General features: G+C 39.8%; 1 protein-coding gene across 4 annotated transcripts; it reads left to right on the top strand.

Moving 5' to 3' along the window:
- LOC125898523 (core histone macro-H2A.1) lies at positions 1-26,550 on the top strand. 4 transcript variants are annotated; one of them, XM_049592353.1, is made up of 9 exons: positions 1-535; positions 2,280-2,480; positions 2,966-3,072; positions 3,344-3,535; positions 4,462-4,566; positions 7,675-7,774; positions 12,548-12,637; positions 21,594-21,768; positions 24,934-26,550. In XM_049592353.1, the coding sequence occupies exons 2-9, from the start codon at positions 2,309-2,311 to the stop codon at positions 25,097-25,099; spliced, it is 1,107 nt and encodes a 368-aa protein (XP_049448310.1). In that variant the 5' UTR covers positions 1-535; positions 2,280-2,308; the 3' UTR covers positions 25,100-26,550. The 4 variants fall into 4 exon arrangements, with proteins under 4 accessions (XP_049448310.1, XP_049448312.1, XP_049448309.1 ...); XM_049592355.1 differs by lacking the exon at positions 7,675-7,774 and adding an exon at positions 10,210-10,300 and having other exon boundaries at positions 4-535; XM_049592352.1 differs by having other exon boundaries at positions 4-535; positions 4,459-4,566.
- The last annotated feature ends 243 nt before the right edge of the window (positions 26,551-26,793 follow it).

Below are 26,793 nucleotides of genomic sequence, written 5' to 3'. Positions count from 1 at the left end.
TGGTTTTTAGGCTAGTTTTCTTATGGCACATTGTTGCCATTTTCTGGTTAATTGCCTTTTTAAATTAAAACTTAGACATTAAAATGATTATTATAATAAGAAAACCCATTCTTGTAATTGCAGTGGAGAGTTAATCAAACATGAGGATCTGTGCAGGGTGGGGGTGGGGATGTTTGCACAAGGTGCCCAATATTAGTGACACCCCTGCTCATAGAGTCAATATATACAGTAAAATGCTATTTATAATGAGGCTGTCGGAAAGCTTAAATGTGAGAGCTATCGACTTGCCCGGCAGTCAGTCAGCATTTCCAGTTGAAACCACGTGTTTTCCTGGACAAAGTAAAGGTGTAAAGGGTTAAAGATCATCTCGGCAGCAGATTCACATTCAGCAGGTTTGCTCTCTCCAGTAGTTGCATCGCTCCGCGGGCAGCGCTGGCTCGCTCCGATATTTCAACCCGCTGTGGATTGTGGGAGTTGAGGACACTGCCCAGGCTTGTTCCCGGAGAACCGGAGACATTTTCCCCCGCTGTGTTTTGTAAGTACCGCTCCGGGTTTGCACACCGACATATCGAGCCGAGCACGGTCGCGTACAGTCGGCAGAGCCGGTGTGTGTTCGCCGAACTGAGCCTTTAACGTTGCCATTTCGTGTTTTCCTGGCATGGAGGCCGAGAGCGGAGACTGCTGGAGCTGACAGGCGGGGAGGGGAGGGAAGGAGGAGCGGGCAGCTGCCGCCGCTCCGCCGGGGTTGTTTCCACACGGAAGCTCGTTGACCTGAACGGGAAAAATGTCACTGTCTCGTCTGACAGCTCCATTTTAGCCGTTTGTGTAGTCGCTCCTGCTGTGGATAAAACACATTTCCATGCGCGAGACATCCGGCGCGCTGTTGACATGCGGAAATCGTTGACAGTGGGCAGCAGAAACAAATGCCCAGTGTGGCGGTGAAACCCACCTCCACCTGTCCGGAGTGGAGAAATGCCGCAGATGTTGTGTCTCCCAGTCAATAACCATGTTGCTTAAATATAATGTTCGCATTATGTTCGATATGACATGTTATACATCGTGTGAAATCCCTGCATTAATTACAGCAGGACTTGGAAACAGCGTGGCCTTTGGTGGGGCTAATTAATTATCAGTATCAGCTAATTAGAGTCTGCATCTGGTATAATAAAAAAAAAAAATCAATCGCAACTATTATGTCATGAAATCATCCAAGGGATTGACTTTGAATATTGTGAGTTTCTATTTGAGTTGGATCCCCCAAATGAAAGCCATAATATGCATATTATTTACATCTAATAAGTGACCATTCCTATGATGTCAGGATGCTAATGGCGCTCACAGCAGTGATCCACAGCAGCATGTCTCTGATGATAATCCGAGTCTTAGAGCTAGTGTGACATTTAAGCTGCTCTTTGGCCTGAAGGTGATCTAAACTACACACAGAAAGCCTAATGTGGATCTTGGGCAGACTGTATTAATATAAATAGTGCAGTCTGGTAAATAATATTTCTGTATTCTTTGAAACATGCATCAAGGCGTTTTGTGTGGTTATTAAGAAAATTAAAGTGCAGAACTAACTGCTGGAGGACTTGAAACATGGTGACTAATAGACTTGTGATTAAGGGCTTGGCTCTGACTGCACAATAATAATAACATGCAGTGTTACATATGGTCAGAGAGTTTAGAGCTGGGTGTTGATGAGATGTAAAACTTGTTCAGGATCAGCTTTTGTTTAGATCAAATTTGAAACAAAACCTTCAAAAACTGATTTAAAAAGAACAGGAATTGCATGACATTTATTGTATATTTGGAGAGCAGATTCCATACATTATACTATACAGACGAGAATGTGACCTGTCAGTGTTTTCATTCAGCAAAGAAAGACATCATGAAAGTGCAGTTTGTGTGTAATCGCTGTCAGAATTGATGTTTTTTATTTCTAAATTATTCATTGAGAGCCAGCCAGCTCCACCACAAGAGCCTGCTGCTTTTTTATTTCATCTTTATTTTGATTTATCACTTCCTGTGGAAGACGTGTCCCAACTTGTCTGCAGCCCTTTGAGAAAGATTTCCTGTGTCACCCAGCCTCAGTTTGTAATTTCAACCAGTAAGATGAGTGCATGTTTTCACATCTGGTCATTGTGGCCAAGCTATATTTAAGAGCGAGGTCACATGATGTTATACTAAGTACTGTGTTGCTGCTTGTTTAACATTTAACGTACAATAAACAAAGTCATACTCAGATTTATTAATGGATCATGGTTGTTGTGTCCCTGCAGAGCTCGACACTGGTAGCGCTCTCAGCACCATGTCTAGCCGAGGAGGAAAGAAGAAGTCGACCAAGACGTCCCGGTCCACCAAGGCCGGGGTCATCTTCCCTGTAGGACGCATGCTGCGCTACATCAAGAGGGGCCTGCCCAAATATCGCATCGGGGTGGGAGCGCCTGTCTACCTGGCTGCTGTCCTGGAGTATCTTACTGGTGAGATTTATTTTTTTTGAGAGGAGAGAAAAATGTTATGTTAGATTTTTGGGGTATTTTTGTCAGGGAATACTGCAGTGAACTGCAAGAACAACTGACTGCTCTCTTGTGTTGTTGGCCGCTGAGCAATTTTCCACAAGCGCAGCCCTATGACAGAGGTTGTTAATTGAGCTAAGAGCATTAGTTACTTTATGTTATCTGTAGACATTAAATAAAATCCAATTTCAAAACAATAAAAACTATAAAAATCCTCTAAATACTTAAAAAGGTTTTTTTAATCATTTAATGACAGTTTAAGTTTTTTAAATGCTTCATTTTGAGACAAATATAATATTTAAAAAATCTTTACATTCAGTGTTATCTACTCAGAACCTTGGCAGAAAGAATGACAACAAAGTCTGATTGCAGTCAGAAGCATGAACTAATTTTCTAAATCACTCGTGCTCTGCAGTGTTTATTGATGATATATTTTTTTACCCATGTAGCTGAGATCTTGGAGTTGGCAGGTAATGCAGCCCGAGACAACAAGAAGGGCCGCGTCACACCACGACACATCCTGCTGGCCATCGCCAACGACGAGGAGTTGAACCAGGTCAGCTGCTGCATGTATCTGAAAAACACATTTTAGTTGCATTCATGTAAACTTATTTTGTCTGTTATATAAAGTTAGATAATCTGACATTTGAAGGACGCCAGTGGTGTTCTCACTCTGTAGACCATTTACAAAAAAGCCCACTGTATAATATCATTGTCAACTGTTTTTTTTCAGTGCATACAGCATGTTTTTAGTTTGATTTTAAACCGTCTGGACAGCGTGGGACCATGTGAAGTCTTGTTTTTAACTTTGTCTTTCTGTTTCTCAGTTGCTGAAAGGTGTGACCATCGCAGCAGGTGGAGTCCTGCCCAACATCCATCCAGAGCTGCTGGCTAAGAAGAGAGGAGCAAAGGGGAAACTGGAGATACCCGTCTCACCTGCTCCAGAGAAGAAGCCCAAGTCGGTTAAGAAAACAGCGGCTAAGAAAATGGGAGGGAAAAAGGCAGGAGGGAAGGCCAAGGTATTGGAGTCTGGATTGTTACTGAATGTGTTTGTGGTCAAACGTAGGAGGTGAAAGCAGAGGAAGTTTCATCAACCTGTGATTTTGTATAGATGGATTTTATAAAACAAACGTGTTTACTTTTTAAAATATATCAGATGCCTTCCTGAGCAGGAACTAAGAACGTTGTGTTTGCCTGATATCAGAAAGAACGGTCAACTGTCAACATCTTCAGACTGACATTGTGTCCACCCTAACTAATTACTGTAAGGGAGGGGGATTAAATTTTTCCTAACCAGTCGCTAGGGACCAACATATCTGCCTGAATCTTCTATCATTCAAAGTCCACACTGATGCGTAGCCATGCCAACATGCTTGTTTTGCCAGGGGTTTAAGAGTGAAGTGGAGCGAAGTAAAACAAACTACGATGTCTGGTGATATTGAGAAGACCTGGTGATTTAGAGCAGTCTCAATAGCAGCATCTATCTTGTCTATAGCAGTCGCCATTGTAGTTATTACTCCTCAGTAGTTCTGGCATACAGCTTTTGACAATGGCATTAGTCCCGCCAGTGTCACTGATAGTCTCTCCCCTCTTTCCCCCACGGTGCTCATTGGATCGATTGCTGCCGTTTCATTTCACAATGCAAGACAAATCAGTCAACTCAGTGGAGTGGGCGGACTCAGAGGTCTAGACCTGGGCAAATGTTGTGCAGTCGTGGGAAAAATACAGTGCACATCACAAAACATTTATGACATCTTTGATAGGAAAAGAAAAGTTGAAGTAACACCCAGAACCAAGAGCAGTCTAACTAAAAGCAAAGCACTAAGACTAGATGTTCTGGTGAAACAGTTTCAGCACAACACTGTAGCTGACCCTGACCTCTTACTCAGGAGAAAACAGTGTTTATATAGAGAAAAATAAAGTGTCTCTGTGTCCTCAACAGAAGCAGGGAGAGGTGAGCAAGGCGGCGTCGGCAGACAGCACCACAGAGGGATCTCCAGTTGACAGCTTCACTGTGCTTTCCACCAAGAGCCTCTTCCTGGGTCAAAAGGTCAGTTTTCTGTCCAAAGAAATGTACTAACCCCCGCACAGGCGTAAGCTAAATAAATATTAAATTACAGGTAAGCCTCTATTGAATGATTTAGGTTTGGGCTGAACAGATGCCTAACTCATGCCAGGCTAAGGCTCATGAAAAAGTTATAGACAAATCTTAGAAAGCCTACATGAAGTCAGACGTACATGGATACATACTTTAATGGCTTTCAGACATATGTGGCTGTCAAAGGACTGTCTTGTTCTGAAATGCAGTGCCAAGGCCAGTGTTTAATTTTTTACAAGTCAAAGAAATAAGACATAGTTGTATGTGATGGAGGAGTTTATCTCTGTTTTGAAGCCAGATTAATCAGATCATAAACTGTACTCCTGCTGACTTACTTCTACAAACTGTATGATCTGCCTTCTTTAATATTCATATGTTGTTATCCAGTCTTCCCTGTCTGAACTAAACCAGATAAAGAGGTGAATTCAATCAGAGATTATCTGTTCTGCCTGATAGAAAGAAAGCTGTATGTGATATTTTGTTCTTTCAATGTAAGTTTCCATCACGCTGTACTTCCTCACAGGTGTGCTATAACTCACCAGACTTCATATAAGAGCTTTAAATGCTACGCAACAGAGCAGCACACTACGCTTTCACTGTAATAGTAGTAACCATGCTGTGTTGTCTACTATCTGGCAGATCTGTAAGCTCCCCCTGCGCTTTGGTCCTGCTGAGCATAAAAACTTCTTTTTAACCTTTTTTTTTTATTTGAACTGAAACATGGAAGTAAATTTGCCTGAAAGTCACATCTGAGCGTTTTTTTTTAATGTTCACATTCCAAGATCACAAGATCATCAAGATCAGAAGCTTATAAAAATAGATCTGAGTTTAAGAAACATAAAAGGCAGGAGGGGGGTCGTTTGTAAGAGAATGAATGACTCAAGAGTGATGCAAGAAGTGACACTGATTCCCTAATTTCAAACAGTAATAATAATTGTTAGTAATTGCCAATGTATGAGTTTGATTTTGGCTTCTGTGCACAGTCTTTGTGCTAAAAAAAATTTAATATACGTGCTGTGTTCAGCACTCTGACAGTAGTTTGGAGCAGTGTAATGTCAGTGTCCTTTTTCTGCCTCTAAGCTCATGGGTACCATAGGACTAACTGACAGGAATGCAACTTGGAGTCATTAAAATCAATGCACAAAAAAGAAATGCAGTCCCTAGAAGAACAAATACGGGAAATTTACTTCCAGAGCTCAACGTTTCAGCTCAGTTGTGATTTTCACTGCTGCTAATGGCACTGCATGCTTTGGTCTACTGTGCATATGCTAATGCTAATATATTATTTAATACTGATTAATTATCCCAACCCGATGCAGTAGCAGGTTTAGTATTTAAAGCATAATGAAACGGACTCCTTGCTTGTCGTTATTTCAGTAATCTTTGGCAATTTTGCTGCTCCATCTTGAATTAGTTGATGCTTTTTGCCTATTTGTAAAAGCTAGAGTTTAAACACATCCTGTCTTGGCTCATTGTCATTTTAATACACATTCCGAGATGTATTACATTCATTTGAAATTCAATTCAATCGCTCCGTAGCAGCACTATTTATCTTCTGTCATTAGACTTTCTTCATTAGTAAAATGGCTCCGTGCTCGATCGTGTAGCTGACCACAGATTACAGCAGCTGTTTAATGGAAATCAGTGGATGACAATCAAATGAATGCAGTTAACCTCCCACTGATTACGATAATGAACCCACGAAAAGAAAAGCTAGTGTACTCTCGGTTTTATAGACTTAATTATTGTAACTGCACTTTTTTCGGCTCAAGTGCTCAAGTCTCCATCACACACAGCCTGAATAACAGTTCTGTTGTCACTGCTTTCATTCTCACTGCTTTGTTTTAGGGTGATTTGGGCCTCTTATTACTACGTTTAAGGTTGAAATCATTGGAGGCAAAGTGTGGTGTTTGTGTAACTGATGGATGTTAGATTCTGAGATGCTTACAGGATGTGGCATATGCACTGAAAATTCTTAAAATTTTGAAGGATACCTTGACATTTTGACTTTGTTGTTTTAGGATATTCCTTTAGTCTTGGCTTTGGAAGTGAAACTATGCAGTAGAGCCAGCCTTTAACAAACAAAATCTAAATATTAATATACTTGAATTATCTTTGCAAACAAATAACAGTAGATAGTGAGAATGTAAACTGAAATTCTGTGGGAACATTGCAACCTAAAAGACAATATGACAAACTCTCTGAAATAACCACAAACACACCTACAAAGGTGGGTAGATTAGATTATGTGTTATAGAGCCTGTTTGACTTGTCATTGTAGGAAAAGCAGAGGTGTAAGTGATCAAATTATAAATGTCTGAGTTGCATTTAGGTGCTTCGGTTTCAGGTTCTTGGTATGGTGCATGTTCGCACACTGTCATTTACTACACCTGTGCTTTTCTTACTATAACAATTCAAAATGTCTGCTGTGAGAGAGAGAGCTACTTAACAGTGTTTTTTAATCTTCTACATTACTGTATCCATCATTTCCCTGTTGGTTAGTTTCAGCATGTGACCGCGGTCGGTCTTGCCAGAGGTCAGTTGTCCGTGTGGTCCTGATTATTCAGGCGCTTTCCATTGACATTTTAAATAATTTAGCTTGTCCTAATCAATGCACCTGCAGGTCTTCTGCCCTCTTTTGAATTCTTTCAGTTGTCAGAATTTGCTTTGAGGTCCGTTAAATGCTTATTAATGTTGAAACAGCAGTAGCAGTTAGCCGTATGACCTTTACAGCAGTGTTTTTCACTGTGAGATGATTACATTATTTACAGTTTCTTGTGTATTCCTGATAAGACTCTGAATATGTGCACGCTACCAGTCTACACTTAGTCAATAAACTGCACGTCACTGCACACAAATACATGTAGCATTTCCTCACTGTGTGCTTTCAGCTGTAGATAGATATGTTGAATGTCCACTTCTTTAAGCCATCAAAAAGTCAAGGTATCCCTTTTAGTGGTGTGAATCTGGTTTTAATTGCTTTGCTTCCTCCCCTCTTCCTTCTTGCTCTCCCTCCTCCTCTGCATGCCGCCATCCGTGCCCCCTCCACCCCCTCCGCAGCTCAACCTTATCCACAGCGAGGTCAGTAACTTGGCTGGCTTTGACGTGGAGGGGGTCATCAACCCCACCAATGCAGAGCTTGAACTTAAAGATGATCTAGGTGAGCTTCCCTGCCCCCCCGCTCCCATCCTCTCTGGTTCCAGTGGGGTTTGAGATTGAAAATCCTTGAGTGTTCAACAGCTTGACAGCTTCTCCTAAATCAAACTCTCAGTGAATTAAAAACCTTTGAGAATAAAGTTCAGACTGCTGGACTGGTTAGAGGGAGATTCCTCCACCAAGCCTGTTTATTCACACTATGGGCAACTTAGTTGATGTTACAATCATTTAGGACTGATGTTGGAAAGTGGAAGAGATATTGGATAAATCCGCAACTCATTCTTTTTTAGTTCCTCTTAAAAAGAATCCCGGATGTGCCACTGTTTGTTATCATTATTTAAAATCAGTTGAAGAAGTGTTAATAGTATCTTCTTTGCATTTTTCTTTTTGCTTTCTATTAATCTGCTGAGCTATGTGCAAGCACAAAAAAAGTTAGTTGTAATCTCAATGATCCATGGAGATCAGCATCCTCTTGTAACAGGATATTTTTGGATACATGAAATTAACTAGATGAAGCTGGTTTAAAGCAACCTTTAATGCAGCTAATAAGCAAACCATATTTTTGTTGCTTTGATATTAGCCTTCTAAAAATCTCAGTAAGACATATTACTGTAAATAAAAGCTCAGTGAAATGGCGCTACGGATGGCAGCCTCTGTTGTGCTTTCTCCTTTTCTGTTTTTTTGTTAATTTGCTCAGTTTTCGGCGCTCCCTCTCTGGTTATGCTCAGCCCAGTCGCCAGAATCAAATGTTGGCATTGTATGTTTCTGCGAACAACAGGTATGTTACATTTGTAAATGTCACTGTATCATATCAACATTTCTCAAGTGACGTAGCTCAGATTACATGCATATGAGCTTAGTGTTCATCAGGAGGAGGAGGGGATGGTGGATAAAGACATGTTGGAACATTTCCAGCCATGTTTGTTGTAACAAAACCAGTTAATTTTTTGAGCCATATTTGTAGCAACCAAACGTGGTATTTTAAGCTAAAACATGATGTTAACCAAACCCTAACCAAGTGGTTTTTGTGCTGAAACCTAACCACACTTTAACCCCACTGTTGTCGCAACATAAAATTGAAATGTCAACTTTCAACATGTCCGCTACATGTGAAACAAATTCAGCTCATGGAATGAACAAATGTGACATATCTGTTTGCAGAAACATACAATGCTGACAGTTATCTTGGCGATTAGGTTGTGTTTTATCATTTTCTAGCTTTGTTGTCCTTGTTTTTAGCTGTATGTTTGCTTCAGTGCAAGAACAATGAGAAGTCAAGTTTTCTACGGAAAAAATTGGTCTGGGCGTTTAGTTACTCTTTACAGATTACAGTAAACCCTAATGAACGATGCAGCCATTTGAAATTAATGAATGAATGGTTGCAAGAGGCGGACGTGTGCTGCTCGTTTAGCCTCTGATGTCTGCTGACCATCAAAAGCTCTGCTACGGCCGACTTTCCTCAGCAGAAGTGCTCTGTTGATGACTCCTGGACTCTTCGGACATAAAATAACTTATTGATGGTGTTGCTCGTGGTGTGAATACCTGGTGTGGATCTTGACTTTGATCTTCTTTGACCTCAAGTAACACACCCTGCTCTTTGACTGAAAATGAAGAGCAGACAGAGTTTCTCTCGCAGATGAATAGAAAATCACATAAAGTACAATTCCCAGTAACAAGACATGAATTTCTGTGGAGACATTCAAGGATTTTCTATCAAAACCCCTCAGAGCAGTGATTCTGCGCGCTCTTTTCATTGTGTAGATGTGTTGAGGTTCACTCCAGGTTGTAGTCCGTTCAGATGGCTGTCAGATCTTTATAATGGTTAGTAATCACTGTAATTTCAGGACAGTTATTGGAACAAATTAGAGCATGAATTAACAAAAGGAAAAACATGACATTAGTGTCTGTTTGTTGCTCTCTGCAGCCTGACTGTTAAGGTCGGTGGCCTGGAGTGTGATCATAAAATTCTTGGCTCATTTCTATGAGCCAAGAATTCAGGACGACACAATTAGTCAGATCGCTGGTTTAAAAATGTTTGCTTTCTTAATGACCTAAATGAAAAAATACAAAAACAAATTTTTAAAGTTTTAAAAAGCACTCGAGCATGCAGTCTTGTGTGTTAATGAGTGTAAGCGGCAAACAGTTCTTCTGTATTTCTGATGGCTTTTTAAAGTAAACCTGGCTAACTGTGCAGCAGTCCTGCTTCCTAATTACATAATGTGACCCACCGTGTCCTCAGTTGCCTCCTTGTTTCCTGTGATGTCCTCAGCCAATAAGGAGCGCGCTCACTTCTGTCTCTTTTCTTCCTGTTCTTCTCTTTCATCCTTTTTTTTTTTTAATTCAACTTTTTTGTCCCATCTTGTTGCTCCTGGTCACACACACACTGTGTTTTTACCACCATGTCGTTTGCCTGTTGTTTGTCATTATTGTTATCTGTAGTTGCAAGTTGTCCGAGCTGACATTTCCATCATGGAGAGCGACGCTGTCGTTCACCCGACCAACTCCTCCTTCTATACAGGTGGTGAAGTAGGTAAAGGAACCACTGACATCACGGAGACCACGAGTGTCTGTCTGCTCTCTCTCTCTCTCTCTCTCTGCATGTTCCAGATAGTCTGCACTGCAGTCTGTGGACAAACATCACAGCAGCAGCACAGTTTTTACTCTGTATTATAAGTTATTTAGTTAGAAAATCTCTTTAAGTCACAACCCAGCTCCCTGCTGTTCTTACTGTAAATGCTTCACTGTGGTATTTATGTAATTTGGAGAAACATTGAGTGAAAGAACTATCACTGTATGAGTGATTGAATTTGCTCACAGAGGCTTGAAATGTGCAAGCAGGGACTATTTTACGTTTGCAAGAACGTGCTTGTGGGAAACTCCACTTTCCAAATTTGAAAGTCAGCTGCCAAACAGCGTTGCAGCCACACGCTATGTTTTCAATAAACCTAACCCAGAAGACAAACTCAATGTGGACATTATGAAAAGGATAATTTGAATTTGGCAGCTCACTGCATTAAAAAAAGGTTGTTGGTTGGCGCGGACTCTGTTTTTTCAGATGTCAGAAATTCCTGCATTTTTATGCACCAAAAATAAAGAGTTTTCATAGCAGTTCCTGCCTGCAACCGGGGTCCGTCTCTCAAAGCAGGACGTCAACGTCATGAACTGAAGCAGAAAGTACTGCTTGGGTGTTTACATCAGTGTAGCTCCAGTCTGATCCCCTGATGATTTAGCAACCCTGCATCGTGTGACAAGCTTTCCAAAAACAATCCGACAGAAAATAATTGTATCAAGCACCTTTCAAGTCTTGGCAAGTTTATTTTCACATCACACAGAGCTACAGCCAGCCTGAAAAATGTGTAAAATCAGGTATATAGTAATTCAACATGGTAGCCCATGTCATGCTTTAACCACTGATGACCCGTCTTCACAGTGAATCACTCACTGAAAAAACATATAGGGTACGTCAATATGTTACCTGCATTAAGCATCAGATATTCAGGTGCAGTGTACAGAAACTAGATCTACAGAGAACACCACTTGAGCGCATCTTATAATTCATCCACAACAGTATATTTATAATGGTGTAACCCGGAGACCATGCTGCTGCTGCTGCTGCTGCTGCTGCTGTTGCTGCTGTTGTTGCTGCTGCTGCTTGTTGTTGCTGCTTTGTTCCACTTGACTTAAACGTGGACGATCTGGGACTCGCTTCATTTCCTGTTTCTCTCGACTGTGCTGTCAGTTCTGCTGGTTAGAAAGAGCATCCACCAAGTTTTTGATTGAGACACGATGTTCCCGAAGCCTCAAATTCAAACCTCTGAGTGTTGATCACTGGTCATTTGAATAAATGACGTTTAACCATTAACGACCATACAATAAAGCAAAAATTATTGATCTATTTGCTCATATTGGCTGTTGGATCACTTGAAGTGCTTGTATCACCGACTTTTCTTTAACAGGCTGATATTAACCCTATTGTATTCTTCTCTCTTGCCTGTTTCTAATGATATTACAGCCAGAGCATTTATTTCTTTGGCTCTGGTCGACTTGAATAACCGCTCTCCTCTCTGGTTTCCTTTGTGGCTTCTCTCTTTAGCTCTGAGTAAATGTGAAATGGTGTGATCATTGTGGAACGTCGTCCTTTAGCCATCAAAATAAGGAGAGAGGGAGAATTTGTTTTCTTAATTATCTCATAATAACATCTAAATGTATCTTCCTCTTTGAGTTTAACTTAGATTGCTTCCGGGGCTGTTTCACTTAAAATTTATACGCAAACAAGTTAACAGAGCTTTCACATTTTCATTTTAGATTTTCTTTTCTTTTGAAACACTCTCTTCACTCTGTAATGAGAAAGAAAGTAGAAAGATGTAATGTGAAAGAAAATAGCCTCAGTCCCCTACAAACAAGCCAGTATGTGAGGACAGAGGGAAGTAATTAGGGACCGCGTCTTTAATACATTAGTTTAACTGACTCAGAGTGAGTCATTTGGAAAATAGCAGCCCTGAATCTTTGCACTTCATTTGTGAGACTTTCCCCAAGTCTTACAGATGAAGTAACAGAGACTCGGCGTGCGGCATGAGCTCAGTGATTCAGAGAGAAACCTAGGTGAAATGATTGACAGCATCGTTGTCTGCCTGTCTCTGTCCGTCTCCATGTCTGCCTGCTTGCCTGACATGCCTGTCTGCATGACATCATCTCTCCCTTTTCCTGTTGTCTGTCTGTCTGTCCATTAGCAGTATGTGAGGATGTAATCACTCTAATCCGCTCTTTCATTTAATAGGCTCTGCTCTGGAAAAGAAGGGCGGGAAAGAGTTCACTGAAGCGTTGTCAGAGCTGAAGAAGAAGAACGGTCCCCTGGAGGTGGCTGGTGGTAAGTCAGCAGAGCAGATCATGTCAGGATTTGTCTACTAGGGCTGCACAGTGTATTTTTTTTTTTTTGTTATCATCATTGCAATGCCAACTTGTGTAGTAAGCACAGTGCATAAAACTGATTGCACTTTGAATATAGTGACAAGTGAAGTATTAAATTACAGTCTGTCTGTAGATGTGATTTGTCTGATAGCCATCATGCTGTTATCTCTGGCCAATCAGACAGAGCTTTGCTGTGAGGCAGGGCCCAGTGATGGCTCAGGGCCAATAAAAAGTTATGTAAGGCAAGTAAATACAATCAGCCAGTTTGCAGATCGGGCCAGTTTTCAAATAAGTGAGCAAGCGAGCAACAGTGTCAGTACTTTTGCCCTACTCTCCGAGACCTCACTCTGCCTCTATCTGTCTTTGGGCGAATAGGCACAGACAGGCTTGTTTATTTTTTTGTTGAAAAAAAATTAACAAGTAACCGAGTACAATCTGATATCTGTTTATTTATCGCAAGTGAAAAAAGCAGTTTGGGTTCAGACTGTTTCGTTCAGTCAGTAAATCAACCTCGATAAAGGCAGGCTCTGGTAGCGTGACTCTAGATTTGATGTTACAAAAGTCAAACAGACCTCCTCCTTTAGCAGCCTGTATTCAACAAGCAAATGTTAGTAGTTATGTTGTTTTGACTTTAGTAGAGAAAACAATAGGTCTTAATCCTGACAAGTATTTTCCAAAATTGATCTAATATTCACTTTATGTGTTGTGCTCAATATTTAGATGATCGGTAGTGGACAGGTTTGTGAGCAGGGCTGAAAATTAACTTTTTGGCTCAGCGGCCAAGGGGACTGGTAGTTGAAAAAATCCACCGGCCAAGCATATTTTTTACCAGCCAAAATAATAAATTGCTTTTTTCTGTCACATATATATTTGTTTCAGTGCTTTTCATTGAGATAATACAGTATTATGTTGAATACAAGCTTAAAGGAGAGGCCAGAGTGAAATTTGATGCAGGCTATGTGGCACTTGCTGCGTTCATGGTCAAGTGGTTCACATGGTTCTTTGATGGAGTGGGGAGCAATTTAAGTGTGATACACAACAAACAGAGCGCCTGTCTGCTATTAGCCACTGTCAAATAGCTATTATATATGTACTTTATTACATGACTATTTTGGTCCAAACAAATTTAGTCGCCAAATGGAAAATCTATCCGTATTTGGTGCTTGGCAGGTGTTAATTTTCAGCCCTGCTTGTGATGCATGTTTTCTAACATTGACAGATGTCGACTGTCAGCTGTTGGTTGCAGATTGTCAGCTAAGATTTATGTAAGTTATGTATGTATTTATGGTTGCAGCAGTATTTTTTATTTTTTTTTTAACAGTTAAGCCAACTAAAATATGGGTTATTGAACAGCGATCGACTTGACAAAACAAACACTGAAACAATGAGAAACATTTGATTAAAGCTACTCTCATAAAAACATGATCGGGTGTGGTCAAGACTTTGTACTCTAACAGCTAGAATTTGTAGTGATGAGTCTGATATTAAGTGAGAAAAGACAAGACAGTGCCGTACTTGTAACTCTGCTCCAGTTATATATTTTCATATTGTAGTTGATTATATTTTCTAGCAACCTGTGAAATGACCTTGACCAGTGTTGTCTGTAGAGCTTGTGATCAGAGGCTCCTTCCTGCTGCTCTGAGCACAAGGTGAGATTAGAAATTAAAAAAAAAAAAAAAAAAAAAGAGTCTTTCTTAAAGATGCCTTTCCTTTGTGGCAGTTGGTGAACTTTCACATGCACGTGAGGAAAACCTAACAAGTGTGAATGTTAACCACAGTTCCCACCACAGAGCAGTGCTGTAATTGAGCCTGTCACCTTGTTTGTTTACGTTAACTTCGGAGAAGAAAACCCTCGTGTCATGTACACACAACTTAACGGCACTGAGCAGACGGGCCCGATTCATTTCATTATTTCAAAGTGTATACATCTCATTCATCCAAAATGCATGTTTAATGGCTTCCTGTCTGATTAATAACAACACTTTTACTAACATTAAGTTGCAGACCTAATTTACCTGTAAATGACTGCTTGAGTTAACAAAGAGCGACATCTCACCGCCCGTTAGGCTGCTAGTTTTGGGTAGATTTGATTTATGAAAGACGCTAGCAAAGCAACTCAGTACATGAAATAAGCACAGCAGAAACTTCAGACATGTTGTGCCACCGTGTTTAACATTACGTCTTTAAATGATACAGTTGGGACTGAAAACTACATCAGACATAAATGCGTGTACAGATTTAACATATCTCTGCAAGTCAAATCAGTCGTCAGATGTCTACCCTCAAGGGATTGTTGTGGTTGTGTGATGTCACGATCTCTTATCTCTTCCTCTGTTGTCATTCAGCATTAGGCAACACTGATATTTTATGACTTTCTTCTAATGTCACCACTGAAGGGGTTGGAAAGTACAAATTGATCCACTCAAGCACTACCCAGCTCCTATGACAGTGATGTCACTGTCTCCCGTAAATCTGTCTTCACACACACACACACACACACACACACACACACACACACACACACACACACACACACACCACAAACCAGACCACTCAGGGCCGGGTCCTTTTGGCCTCTGCTTCTACATTCAGCAAATGATGTAAGGACACTGCAGCAGGGATTAGCTCTCTGGACACGGACACACAGGTTTCACACACCTTAACAAATTCAGTCCTCCCTGAAAGAAGTTTTTCACTGCTGGAAAAATGGGCCTCATAAAACTAGGCTGTCTTTGCAGTAGAAAGAGGCAAATACTTTTGAAATTGGTGCTACATGACCTGCTGGTAGGTGACGTAACAGGAACTGGTGGCAGGCTGGTAACGAACAACCTTGTAATTCAGTTAACCCTATGGGCCAGAACGACGCATAGTGCGTCGTTCGGGCCCATACCTCACACCTTCTCCACGACCGTGCATCATAGCGAGAAGCCATGCATATCATGTGAAACAGCTATAGCTTTCCGACAAGACCAAGCACTTCTCGGTAGTCCAATGTTTTCACAGTGAAAAAAAAATGATAAAGTTACACTAAAAGTATGTATAACAGAGCTTTCATACATGCTTTGCACACACATTACTCTTGGATCGATTACCCGCGATTGCAGGCTCGCACAAAATTGCCACGTATATCACATGAAAGTGCAGGAGCAGAGCTTTCCAGTGATACCACACACATTACTGTGCTGTCATCTCATCATGCTATGAATACAGATTGATTGTCTACAAAATAAAAACCTGACAAATTTCTTTATTGGTAAATTGTTTATTTATGGGATAGCCCCTTGAGATGAATCACCTCGTTTTCAAGGGGGTCCCAAACAAAGAGACAAACCAGACAGTAACATGGCAAGACAATCTGTACAGTACTGACGATACAAAAAGAAATACAGTGCAGACATTAAGAAAAAAAGACAAATTGACACAGACAAAACCCAGACATTACAAAAAGCTCTCCCAGCCTAACACCCGCCACCCCCAGATACAGATATATGTATAATATTTGTTTGCAACAAGTCTAGAAACACAAATCCATTATTAATACGGAACATGTACATGTTAGCAAAAAAATTATAAATGCAAAAATATATCACAACACCAACTATAATGATTACCCAGTCACAGCAAAGCTAATAGCAGGAGCAGTGTGTTTGTAAATGAGAAAATAGAGATTTCTTAAAAAGATGAACAGAAGAAATGGTTCGAAGGGAAATGGGTAGCTTATTCCAATCAGAGGGAGCTTTATATTGAAAGGCATACTGACCAAGTTCTTTATGTATTCTAGGAACAGAGAAAAATATGGAATCTGTATGACGGAGGTTGTACTGCAAATTGTGAGGGGTCAAGTATTGTTTAAGGTAAGGGGGATAGCTGAGGTGAATACATTTATAAATCAAAAGTAACCAGTGAAAATGCCTTCTAGCTTTGGGTGATAACCAGTTTAATGAGTCATACATGAAGCAATGATGGGTCCTGTACGGACATCTTAAAATAAACCTACACAGACTGTTATAGATGATATTGATAGGATGGAGCTGAGTGTCTGATGTGTTTTGATAAATGACGTCTGCATAGTCAAGTATGGGTAAAATGAGTTGAGAGACAATCCTTTTTCTGGTTTGCAGAGTGAAACAGTTAATGGAGCGATAAAGTTGACCTAAAATGCAGTTTATTTTCTTGATAACAAATTCAATATGAAAATTATAGGAGAGTTGTGAGTCAAGCCACACCCCTAAATATTTGTAATTATTTACCTCCTCTAATGGTGTACCATCCAGATATGTAATAAGCCAGTGATCCAATTGTGAGATCTTGAATCTTGACAATCCATTATACAGATCTTGTTATCAGTCACTTCATATAGTGAGGAATATCGTATCTTACCACGTCTTAGGCTTGCGTGTGTTTCTCCCTGTCTGTCCACATTTGTAGTCCGGCTTTCAAGATGCAAACATCTCCATATTGTCCAGTTGACACTCCATCAAACTTTGTATGACAAGACAAGCGCACTTCACCTTTGCACACCCAGACAACTGCAGCCTAATTATGCATGCTGACAGGGCCGTAGTCACCATATACATTGAGGGGGACACGTGCCCCCCCCGCCAATGCCAAAATGCCCCACCAATATATAACTGAAACTGAGAAACAAATATTATCTTGGAGGACATCATTGCATTTGGTTGACTATTTTTCTATGATCTTAGATGTAAATATTGCATGTTTCTTTCAGATAAAACACATTTTTGACTTGTGAATGAGTCAATGGAATTTCTTGCAATAATGAAAAAATACTGGCAATCATTTCCACCTGGCACAAACCACATGTTTTGGACAGCTGTGAAGTGACAGAATGTCCCACCATCATGGTTCTTACATCACCAGATTCCAGAGAGTCTCCCCTCTGCATATATGGCAGAATATGTCATTTTCCAACTTGCTACGGTGAGATACATGTAAAAATGTAACAATTTAGTAACATGGATTTGTTTTTTTCATTGATATAAAAATTAATATAAAATACAGGCACATAGGAGGACATGAAATGATGGCAAATCTGGATAGCCCACATTGTCCTGAAAAAAAACAAAACAAAATATAGCATGTGTATGTAGCCTTTATAATGACTAATATGAGCTTAAAGGTAAAGGCAGTAAAAATGCCCCAAAGAAGGCTTAGGGCCCATAGGGTTAAACAGTAAGCTATAACATGTTTCTGAAAACATTTGAGGCAAGAAATGGGCAGCATAGTTACAAAATCTTGGTATATATGTGATCAGCGCTGCTTGGTTTTACCGTTACCGATCTCAGTTTCCTTGGCCTCTGTTTTCACTATTCAGGAAACAGTATGGCGCCCACTTCCTGTTCACAGATTCCCACTATTACAGCTTAACAGGGCACTTAAATATGTCTGTGAAAAAAAATATAGGCAAGAAATTGTCAGTGCAGTAACACTGATTAGATGGAGGGAAGTTTGACCTCAGTTCTTTTACACAAACGGCTCACATTAGTATGACACAAAGATGGTTGAAAATTGGTGAAGTTTCCCATTTAAAGGTTAGATTTAGCCAGAATTTCCATTGTCATTTGACTTTTTACAGAACCAGTTAATACTTGGATATTTTTGTCATGAAAATGATCAAAGACATTTAGTATTGGCATGTAATATCTGTTCTTGGCAACTTGAGTCTGAAACTGCAGGCACCAGTCTTCAGAGAGCCATATTGTTCGAGCCATCAGATTATTTTATCTTTCAGTCCATTTGTCTCCACTTTCTCCATCTGTCTCTCTCATTATTCATCACTCACACTCAGTTTTTCGAACACTCCCCACCTTCACCACTGCTCCCTCTCTCATTCAGCCAAGTTAGCTCAGCATCATAATCCCAGTCTCTGCGTGGAGCTCATAAATAGATTACCAGGTGACTGAACACAGAGCCAGCAGAGCCTGTCAGGGATTCTGGGGATCTGGTCATCCTGACCAGACCTGTTTCAGAACAGTCGTCACACAAGTTCTTTCGGACGTTAAAAAGCATTTGCTTATCTGGATGTTGAAACCTCGCTTCCTACTTTCAATGTGAAGCAGGTACCAGAGTTATTCGCCAAGTGAAGTTAAATTCATTTGGTTTGATATTTCAAAAACAGGTAGAACTAGAACAGTGTGTGTTTGAAGTGTTAGATGACAGTGAGAGCTAAAAAAGTTAAATTAGGGAGCACTTGGTGTTTTTATCACTTCATTTTTAGAAGTGTGAAATATAACGTTTTCTGTATTACATGTAGAGATTACCATTAATACCATTTGTTCCTTCCCAATGCTGATACTGGTACCTGAACTTGTGTACTGGCTGATATTGAGCATTAATCCAGTACCATGAGCAACTGAATGAATGCCACAGAACTTATTTGATTTTGTAATTTGACTGTCAGTCATAAGAAATTATCTTTGGAATAAATAACTCCTTTAAGAAATTTTAAGTTTAGAAATCATTTAGTAAAATATGATACATTTTAATTTTTAAATAGTGCAGCAGCAATTTAACAGAAATCAATATTCTTTGCTGCTCTAAAACAGTAGTTGCACAAGTTGCTGTGTAGACAACTTTCTTTTAGCAATTGAATTCTTGGAAAACTAAAATTTTATCTGGGTGTGTAATTAATTAAAGTTTATTAATAAATTACGTGGTATCAGATCAGAGTATGGACTTTCGTACTTGCTGATATCCAATCCAGCATTTTAGGCAACATCGGAGGCATTTCTGTTACTGGTATCATAACAACTCTAATTATATGGTAATGATTTATTTGTTTAAATGCCTGGTTACGCTAGAATGGGCTACAGCGAAATCAATGCTGCATAAAAATCTAGAGCAGTAACTATTCTGATGATCATTAAAAGGTCCAGTGTGTAGGGTCTAGGGGCATCTAAATGGAATAAAATATTAACTGTGATTTTTATTAGTTTTTAATCACCTGAAAATAAGAAGCCCTCTTACACAGAATTCACCATGTTGCTCTGCAGTAGCCCAGAACAGACAGATCAGACGAAATCCTACACACTAGACCTGTAAATCAAATATGACTTTGTGAGGATTTCCTGAGAGTAAATTCAGTATCTTTTTGGACAGTTGGTTGAACAAAACAGGTAATTTGATGACATCAGCCTGGGCTTTAGGCAGTCCAGATATTTTTCACTCTTCATTTTGGAGACATAATGATTAATCGAGAAACTGTCAGAATAATCAGTAGGAAAGCCAAACTGTCTGTGGCTGAGAGGGTCGGAAAGTCCAGTGTTTAGGGAGGCGAACAGAGGCATTGTTGGTTTTGGTCTTTTGTCTAATTCTAATTTATTGAGATAAGAAAAATAGTTGATGCTTTGCAACCTTTTTTTTTTTTTTTTTTTGGTCGACATCCGTTGCTACAGCCTCATGGCTAAATTACGTACGACGATGCCAACCACAGAAGCCCAACCTACGTCAACAGAAGTGTTGCAGCACTGTCTGCACAGTTTGATTGACAGGTGATCTCCAGATGTGCAATGCTCAAACACCACCACACACACCGTCCCAAACCATAAAACAAGTTGAACTTTGCAGGCAGTCATGAAACTGTAATCATCATCATCATCATCATCATCTACACACTTCACCTCGCGACCAGATCACACATGCAGTGCGACTGGCTCTCGCTCTGCTGTGTGAAGTCTCTCCATCCTCTCTGTGTGCCATCTGGAAATAAGCTCGTCCTGAGCTTTGACTCGAGTCCAGTCACACGTTCGCTTTGGGCTAATAAAATCTGACTGGAGGCTTTCTCACTTCACAGAGTCAGGGGCTTTGGCTGAGTTGCACCGTCTACAGCTGCTGGTTCGACTTCTTCTCTTATATTCTCTTGTCTTCTGTTTTTTTTTTTTTCTCTGTTTCCTCCCCTCTTCTTCTCGTCCCTGTTCTTCCTCTTCTCCTTTACATTGCTCCTCTTCAGCTGTCTGGAGAAGTGATTTCTGCGGCCCACCTCGCTGTAATACCCCGGCCAAACCATTTTAAGCTCGTTGAGATTTGCTGCATACATTTTCCACAAAGCAAAGTGTTCTTTTAGCATCTCAGGCCTCCAGGGTTTTGACTTCTGACAAAACTGGTTAATGTAGCTGACTTTGACTGTAGACAATGGATGTGACGTGAGAAAATCCAGCAGCAGTCAGAGGTGAATAAGTTCACTCAGTGTCTGACTGAACAAAACTTGAGCAAATTTAGCAAGATATGACACGGTGTTTTCAGAAAAAGTACTGATTTCATTAAATAATGGGGGCGGCAGCTGTGGCTACTGACATCGTTCTTTCATCTTGGTTAATTTGTTTTTAAAACATTTATCAACAGAAAAGTATTTGCTGGAAGTTCAGCAGTGACACCACATTTCATTTTTTTTCCTGTCATTTTTTGGCATCAGAGATGAAAGTCATCGGGTTTCTTGTCTCTTTTTTAATAGTGATGTGGCTGTGATTTAATTTAGGGCTGAAGCGATCAATTAACTGATTGATTAGTTTATATAAATTAAAATTAAATTTGAGTTAGTTTTAAGCCAAAACATTCACTAGCTTTAGCTTTTTGAAGCTTGATGATTTTGTGTTTTTCTCTGTTTTTATATCAGTGTAAAGTGAATATCTTTTATATTTTTTTATTTTTGATCAAACAAAAAAATTGAAGTTTTCACCTTGGACTCTGGACACATTTTTCGAAAATTTCTGACAATTTATAGACTAAATAATAATTGGTAAAGTGGAAAAATAATTCAAGAAATAAATTTGTCACAGCCCAAATTTGAACAAGGGACAAGTTTATGCAACAGAAACATATATGTCTCTCTTTATTCCCTTTCCTCTTCCCTTCCCACCTTACTAACCGCTCTCCATCCTCTCCTCTCCATCCCTCAGCTGTGTTGACTGCCGGCTTCGGTCTGCCTGCTAAGTATGTCATCCACTGTAACAGCCCGGGCTGGGGCTCCGACAAGTGCGAGGAGTTGCTGGACAAAACAGTGAAGAACTGCCTGGCTCTGGCGGATGAGAAGAAACTGAAGTCAGTGGCTTTCCCCTCCATTGGAAGTGGGAGGTAAGAAAACACAAAGGTAGAAATAAACCCTGCAGTTCACTAGTGTACCCTACATTTACCTGAGGACATTTTTTCATCTTTAGTCTAATAAAGGAGCTGGTATTATGAACACTTTTTCCAAACCTGGTTCCAGACATTCAAACTGTCCCTGAGTTCACCTAAACCAGGTGATCCATACTTCAACTGGAAGAAAAGCCTTCTCACATGTCTTCATAACATCTTGAGTGGCACACTTGCATCGTCAGCAGTAAAGTGTTCGTGCTCATGTGTCCCTGCCCGTTTCCTTTGTGTAAGTCAAAACGGGAGTTGACATGGTTTCCAGGCAACGGTGGTAAACACCTCCACTTTGATCAGGAAAGATTTCCACAAACATGCCATGTGTTGGAATAACAGTAAGACAGTGTGGAAGCAGCACACGGAGGTCAGAGCGGTGGATCACAACCTTTGTTGCTCAAAGAAACGTCGACTTGTGAACCCTCATCACAGGTTTAATTCTGTGTTTACTGATGATCACTTCTCAGATCAGTTTAGATTTAGAGAAAAGAAAAAATAAACTAAAATGTTGCCAAGCAGAATATAGCCACTATAACTGTCGAATGGATTGTCATGAATTTTTCATCATCATCAAGTCAAAATTTTTATTTGTCCAATCATGACGACATAACCTATTAAACTAAGGACATTCCCATAAGCCTCAGCTGTACTTGCATGCTAACACACAAAACTAATATGGTGAACACGGTAAGCATTATACCATGTTATTATATGTTATTATAGCATGTTAGCATGTTGATGTTAGCATGTAGCTCAAAGCACCGCTGCGTAAAAGTGCAGCCTCACAGAGCTGCTAGCATGGCTGTAAACTCTTGATCTTGTCTTCTTATTCCATCCTGTTAATCATCCCATGACCCTTCAGATTTATTTTGCAGTGCCTTGTTGGTTATGGACCCAACAGCTAAGAATGACTGAATCATAGTCAAAGTCAGGTTCACTCTCAAACAGCTTTAGAGTGACGTACAGTTTTCACACTCCTGAAAGATGTTGAAAAATTGTGGGCAAAAGTTTTGAGAAGTTATGAAAAATTTCACATTTGGTCTACTTCAAATTTCGAATAGAGTTAGGTACTGAACTCAGTACTTTAAAGGGCATCGACTGACTGACTGACCGATTAATATAAAATCAATTGTGCCAAATGTTGGTACCTCAGAGCACATCTGGGTGTGAGTGCCAGACAAGAAGACAGAAGTTCCACAAAGCACGGGGGAAAAAAAACTCCGTGGCTTAAGGCCAGGAGGTGGAAGCACCCCCTAGGCCTGTCGCGATATGCAATAAGTCGGTTAATTGCACGGTAAATTTAAAGGGCGACGGTAACTTTTCCGGCCGTGATTAATTGCCAGATTCATGCGTGTTTGTTTTCCTCGTCTCTCTCCACCAAAGAAACTGGACGACAAGAGCGTTCACTGCCGTGCATCGTCTGGCAGCCAGGTGAGTTGGTTCATTAGCGTAATGAATGGAGGGAAAGCTCTTGTCATTGAGTGTCTTTGTCTCTGTGGGGGAGGCGGGGCTATGGGCTACACACACACACAGTGCGATCTTCGTGAGGGGGAGACAAGGCGGCGGAGAGAAAAAAACAGTTGAGCATAAGAGAAAGACATGGAACTTGTTCCTAAACCAAATGCCACGGCCGCTGTGTGGGAGTGTTTTGGATTTAAACCAAATGACAGAGGGGAGCCCAGTAATTTGGACGAACCGGTGTGCCGGGTTTGTTCTAAAACCATCTCAACAAAAAGAGCGAATACGACCAACTTAACTGCACTCCTGAGAGTGAGAGACTGACAGTCTATTTTTTTGTATTTGTTGTTATTGTTATTTTAGATATTTAAATTTTCTTTTTTGCATTCCTAAATATTCTTGTTAAATAAATGTTTATTTCTCTTTAAAAGGGTGTAATTGCATCAATATGCCTTTATTATCATTATATAAGTTTAAAAAATGGTCTAAAAACATCAAAATTACAACAATAATAAAAATGGTCTTAAAAGCACAATATTAGAACAACTTAACGCAATAATTTCTGATGCAATTAATTGCCCAGCAAAATTTGTTATTGTGACAGGCCTAGCACCCCCACGTCAGGAAGCTCCATCGATCAGTGTCGATCAGCTGCAATAGTTGCGCTGTCTGGTCTATTTTTCTTTTCTGTATTGTTGTAGTAATAGCTAAGTACCACTGTGAGACGAGCAGACACGCAAACAAGCACATGCACACACACAAGCAGACAGACAGAGACAGAGGATTAGCTCTGTTCGTAATTAGAATGAAACAGGAGCAGAAGTCTATTTTAGTCTACTACATAACACTTGCAGCTTGTTCAAAAATTACATTATAAGGAAGTACACCACTGAAACATGGTAGTGTTGGGTACCAGTGCCAAATTCCAGATACGGAAACTGGTACCGTTAAAAGAAGTCATTCTGGTGCTATCCACAAGTCTCACATTAATGCTCTTTAGGCTGCTGGAAAAATGACATCAAGTCATTTTAAATGGGCCAAGTTAACCTAGCTGTTCTTCCAAATTCAAAACTATGTATGATACTGTTAAGTAATTAATAGGGAGGGAGGAAGAAATCAATACAGCAAAGTATCGTGGTATTTTTGTGTGGCAATATCATATCGATACTTAAAACTTTATTTATTGTTTTAAACATATATATTATATATATTACAAGTATAAATTTAATGTTTGTTGGCCTACTAGAATAATAAAATCGCTTTTGCTTTTTCAGTCCACTAGACACATTTTGCTGCAGTAAAAATGATTGAGGTAAGATGGACAGACTGAAAAGTTTTCATTGTATTAGATGAAACAGTTAATGATACAGTTTTTCTTTTGGAACAAAATCTACAGTTGAAAAATGGGAATGAATCGCAATATATCACAATGTATGTTATCGCTATACTCAGCATATCACAATAATATTCTGTCAAGACTTAAATATTGTGATAATATCGTATCGTGGGGCCTCTGTTGATTCCCACCCCTGGTAAATAACTATGTTAGTATGTTGTGTTGACCTCTAACAGAATGAGGGCCAGAGTTGGTCAAGTTAAAAAGTCATTTAAAAAAGTCTCCAGCATTTGACCATGTGTGTTCTCTTCATGCAGGAATGGTTTCCCGAAGCAGACGGCAGCCCAGCTGATCCTGAAGGCCATCTCCAGCTACTTTGTGGCCACCATGTCTTCCACCATCAAGACCGTCTACTTTGTGCTGTTTGACAGCGAGAGTATCGGGATCTACGTGCAGGAAATGGCCAAACTGGAGACGAGCTAAGAGTTTGGAGTATTTGCCTCCTCGTCCCATTCTCCTCCCCCAAACCCTGTTTTTTCCTGCAAAGAAGTAGGAAGGTGTTTACTAGTGATTTGTTTTATTATCAAGAGAAGAAGAAGAATCTTTCTAAAGGCCGGGAACTTGTTTTTGCATTATGTTTGTATTTTTCCTATATTGTTTTTAACTTCTTATTTACTTGTCACCTCTGGCGTTTAAATGTAAAAGTGCACTGTTCATTCTGCAGTCTTTTAATACAAACAGTGCCCTACAAAACAGATTCATCAAGTGAAAAAGACTCGCGTGAAGATTTAATTTTCACGGTGTATACGGTAAAAGATGTTACGAGAGATAGCTTCACCTCAATTACCAGGCTTCCAGAGAAGTCCGATGAATACGGGTTAATGCATGTAATGGCAGTAAAGATAATAAAAACAGCTATTCTCTTTCTTTTCATCTCAAAAACACGAAATTCAGCTTATTTTTGGTATCAAATCTACGTTTTGGAACGTCTCTGTTGTTAAAAGTACTGTATAATGAAAAGGTAAAGTTCAGTTTGTTGTACGTTGGTCTTCAGGAGACATTAATAACAGAACTATGGAATGAGTTTTTGTGTTGTGTGTTGCAAATTCCTGTGTTTGCTTTTCTTTACACAGGCAAAAAAAAATTAGTTTCCTTGTGTGCTGCAGAGACCTTGAATTTCCTAAAAAAAAAAACAAACCTTTGAGGAAAAAAAGAAATTGTCATGTAAACACCCCGTATATTATAATCTTATAATCATCATCCTGGTACCAGCGTCATTAGTTTATACTGTAAATTGAGCACCTGACGGTTGTCATTTACAGTAAAAACAAATCAATTCATGACATAAAATGGAAGAATTGGAGGTTTTTGCAGGGCACGAATGGTTTATATTGTGTGTTCCTATCAATGTTTATATAGATGGAGTATTTGTGAAATGTTATAGTAAAATATTGGACTGTAACATAGATTTTTATTTTCTATTTTAATTGATTCTACAGGTGGTTTGGAAGAAAAAAAACTAGTGAGAGAGTTGTTTTTTGTGTGTTTTGTCTTTGTTAAGCCATAAAACAAATGTACTCATTTTTCCTGGAAATAGAAGCTCTCTGCTGTCGCTTTTGGTTTGCTCTTTCACGCAGCCGCCACTAGATGGCTCCCTGTAATCAAGAATTGGATTTTTTTATCTCAGCCATTTTCTGTGCAGCAGCAGGCCTCTCCACACAGGCTGTTTGATTTGAGTTGGATTTGAATTGGGATTGACGGACGTACACATATATATATATGAGGAACGCGACTGCTCTGCTGCATTTGGACTTTTCAAAAGCCTAACTTTCGTATGAGGAAAAAAAAGAAGTAAAATGCTTTCTAAAGAATTGCTACAATTGATGATTCAAAAGGTCTGTACACACTCCGGTAATAAAATACCTTTAAAAACATCATTTTGTTCCTCTTGAATTGGGATCATTTCGTGTTTTCGCCAGCTCTGAGAATGCTGCCAGTGACTCTCGGAAAGTTTGAAAAGTGTGTTTGAGAGATTGAAGTTTAATTATAAGAAAAAAACTTCATTGTCCCCTGGGGAAGAAAAGTGTGTGTGTTTGTCCTTGAATGTAATAATAAATCAATTTCCACTGTATTAAAGTGAGCAGAATTTGAAGTGTTGCAGAACAAATGTCAGGAAG

The sequence above is a fragment of the Epinephelus fuscoguttatus genome, linkage group LG12 (genome assembly GCF_011397635.1).
Source record: "Epinephelus fuscoguttatus linkage group LG12, E.fuscoguttatus.final_Chr_v1".
NCBI classification, from domain to species: domain Eukaryota; kingdom Metazoa; phylum Chordata; class Actinopteri; order Perciformes; family Serranidae; genus Epinephelus; species Epinephelus fuscoguttatus.
The sequence above is the reverse complement of the archived record's forward strand: the minus strand, read 5'-3'. Positions and strand labels throughout refer to the sequence as shown.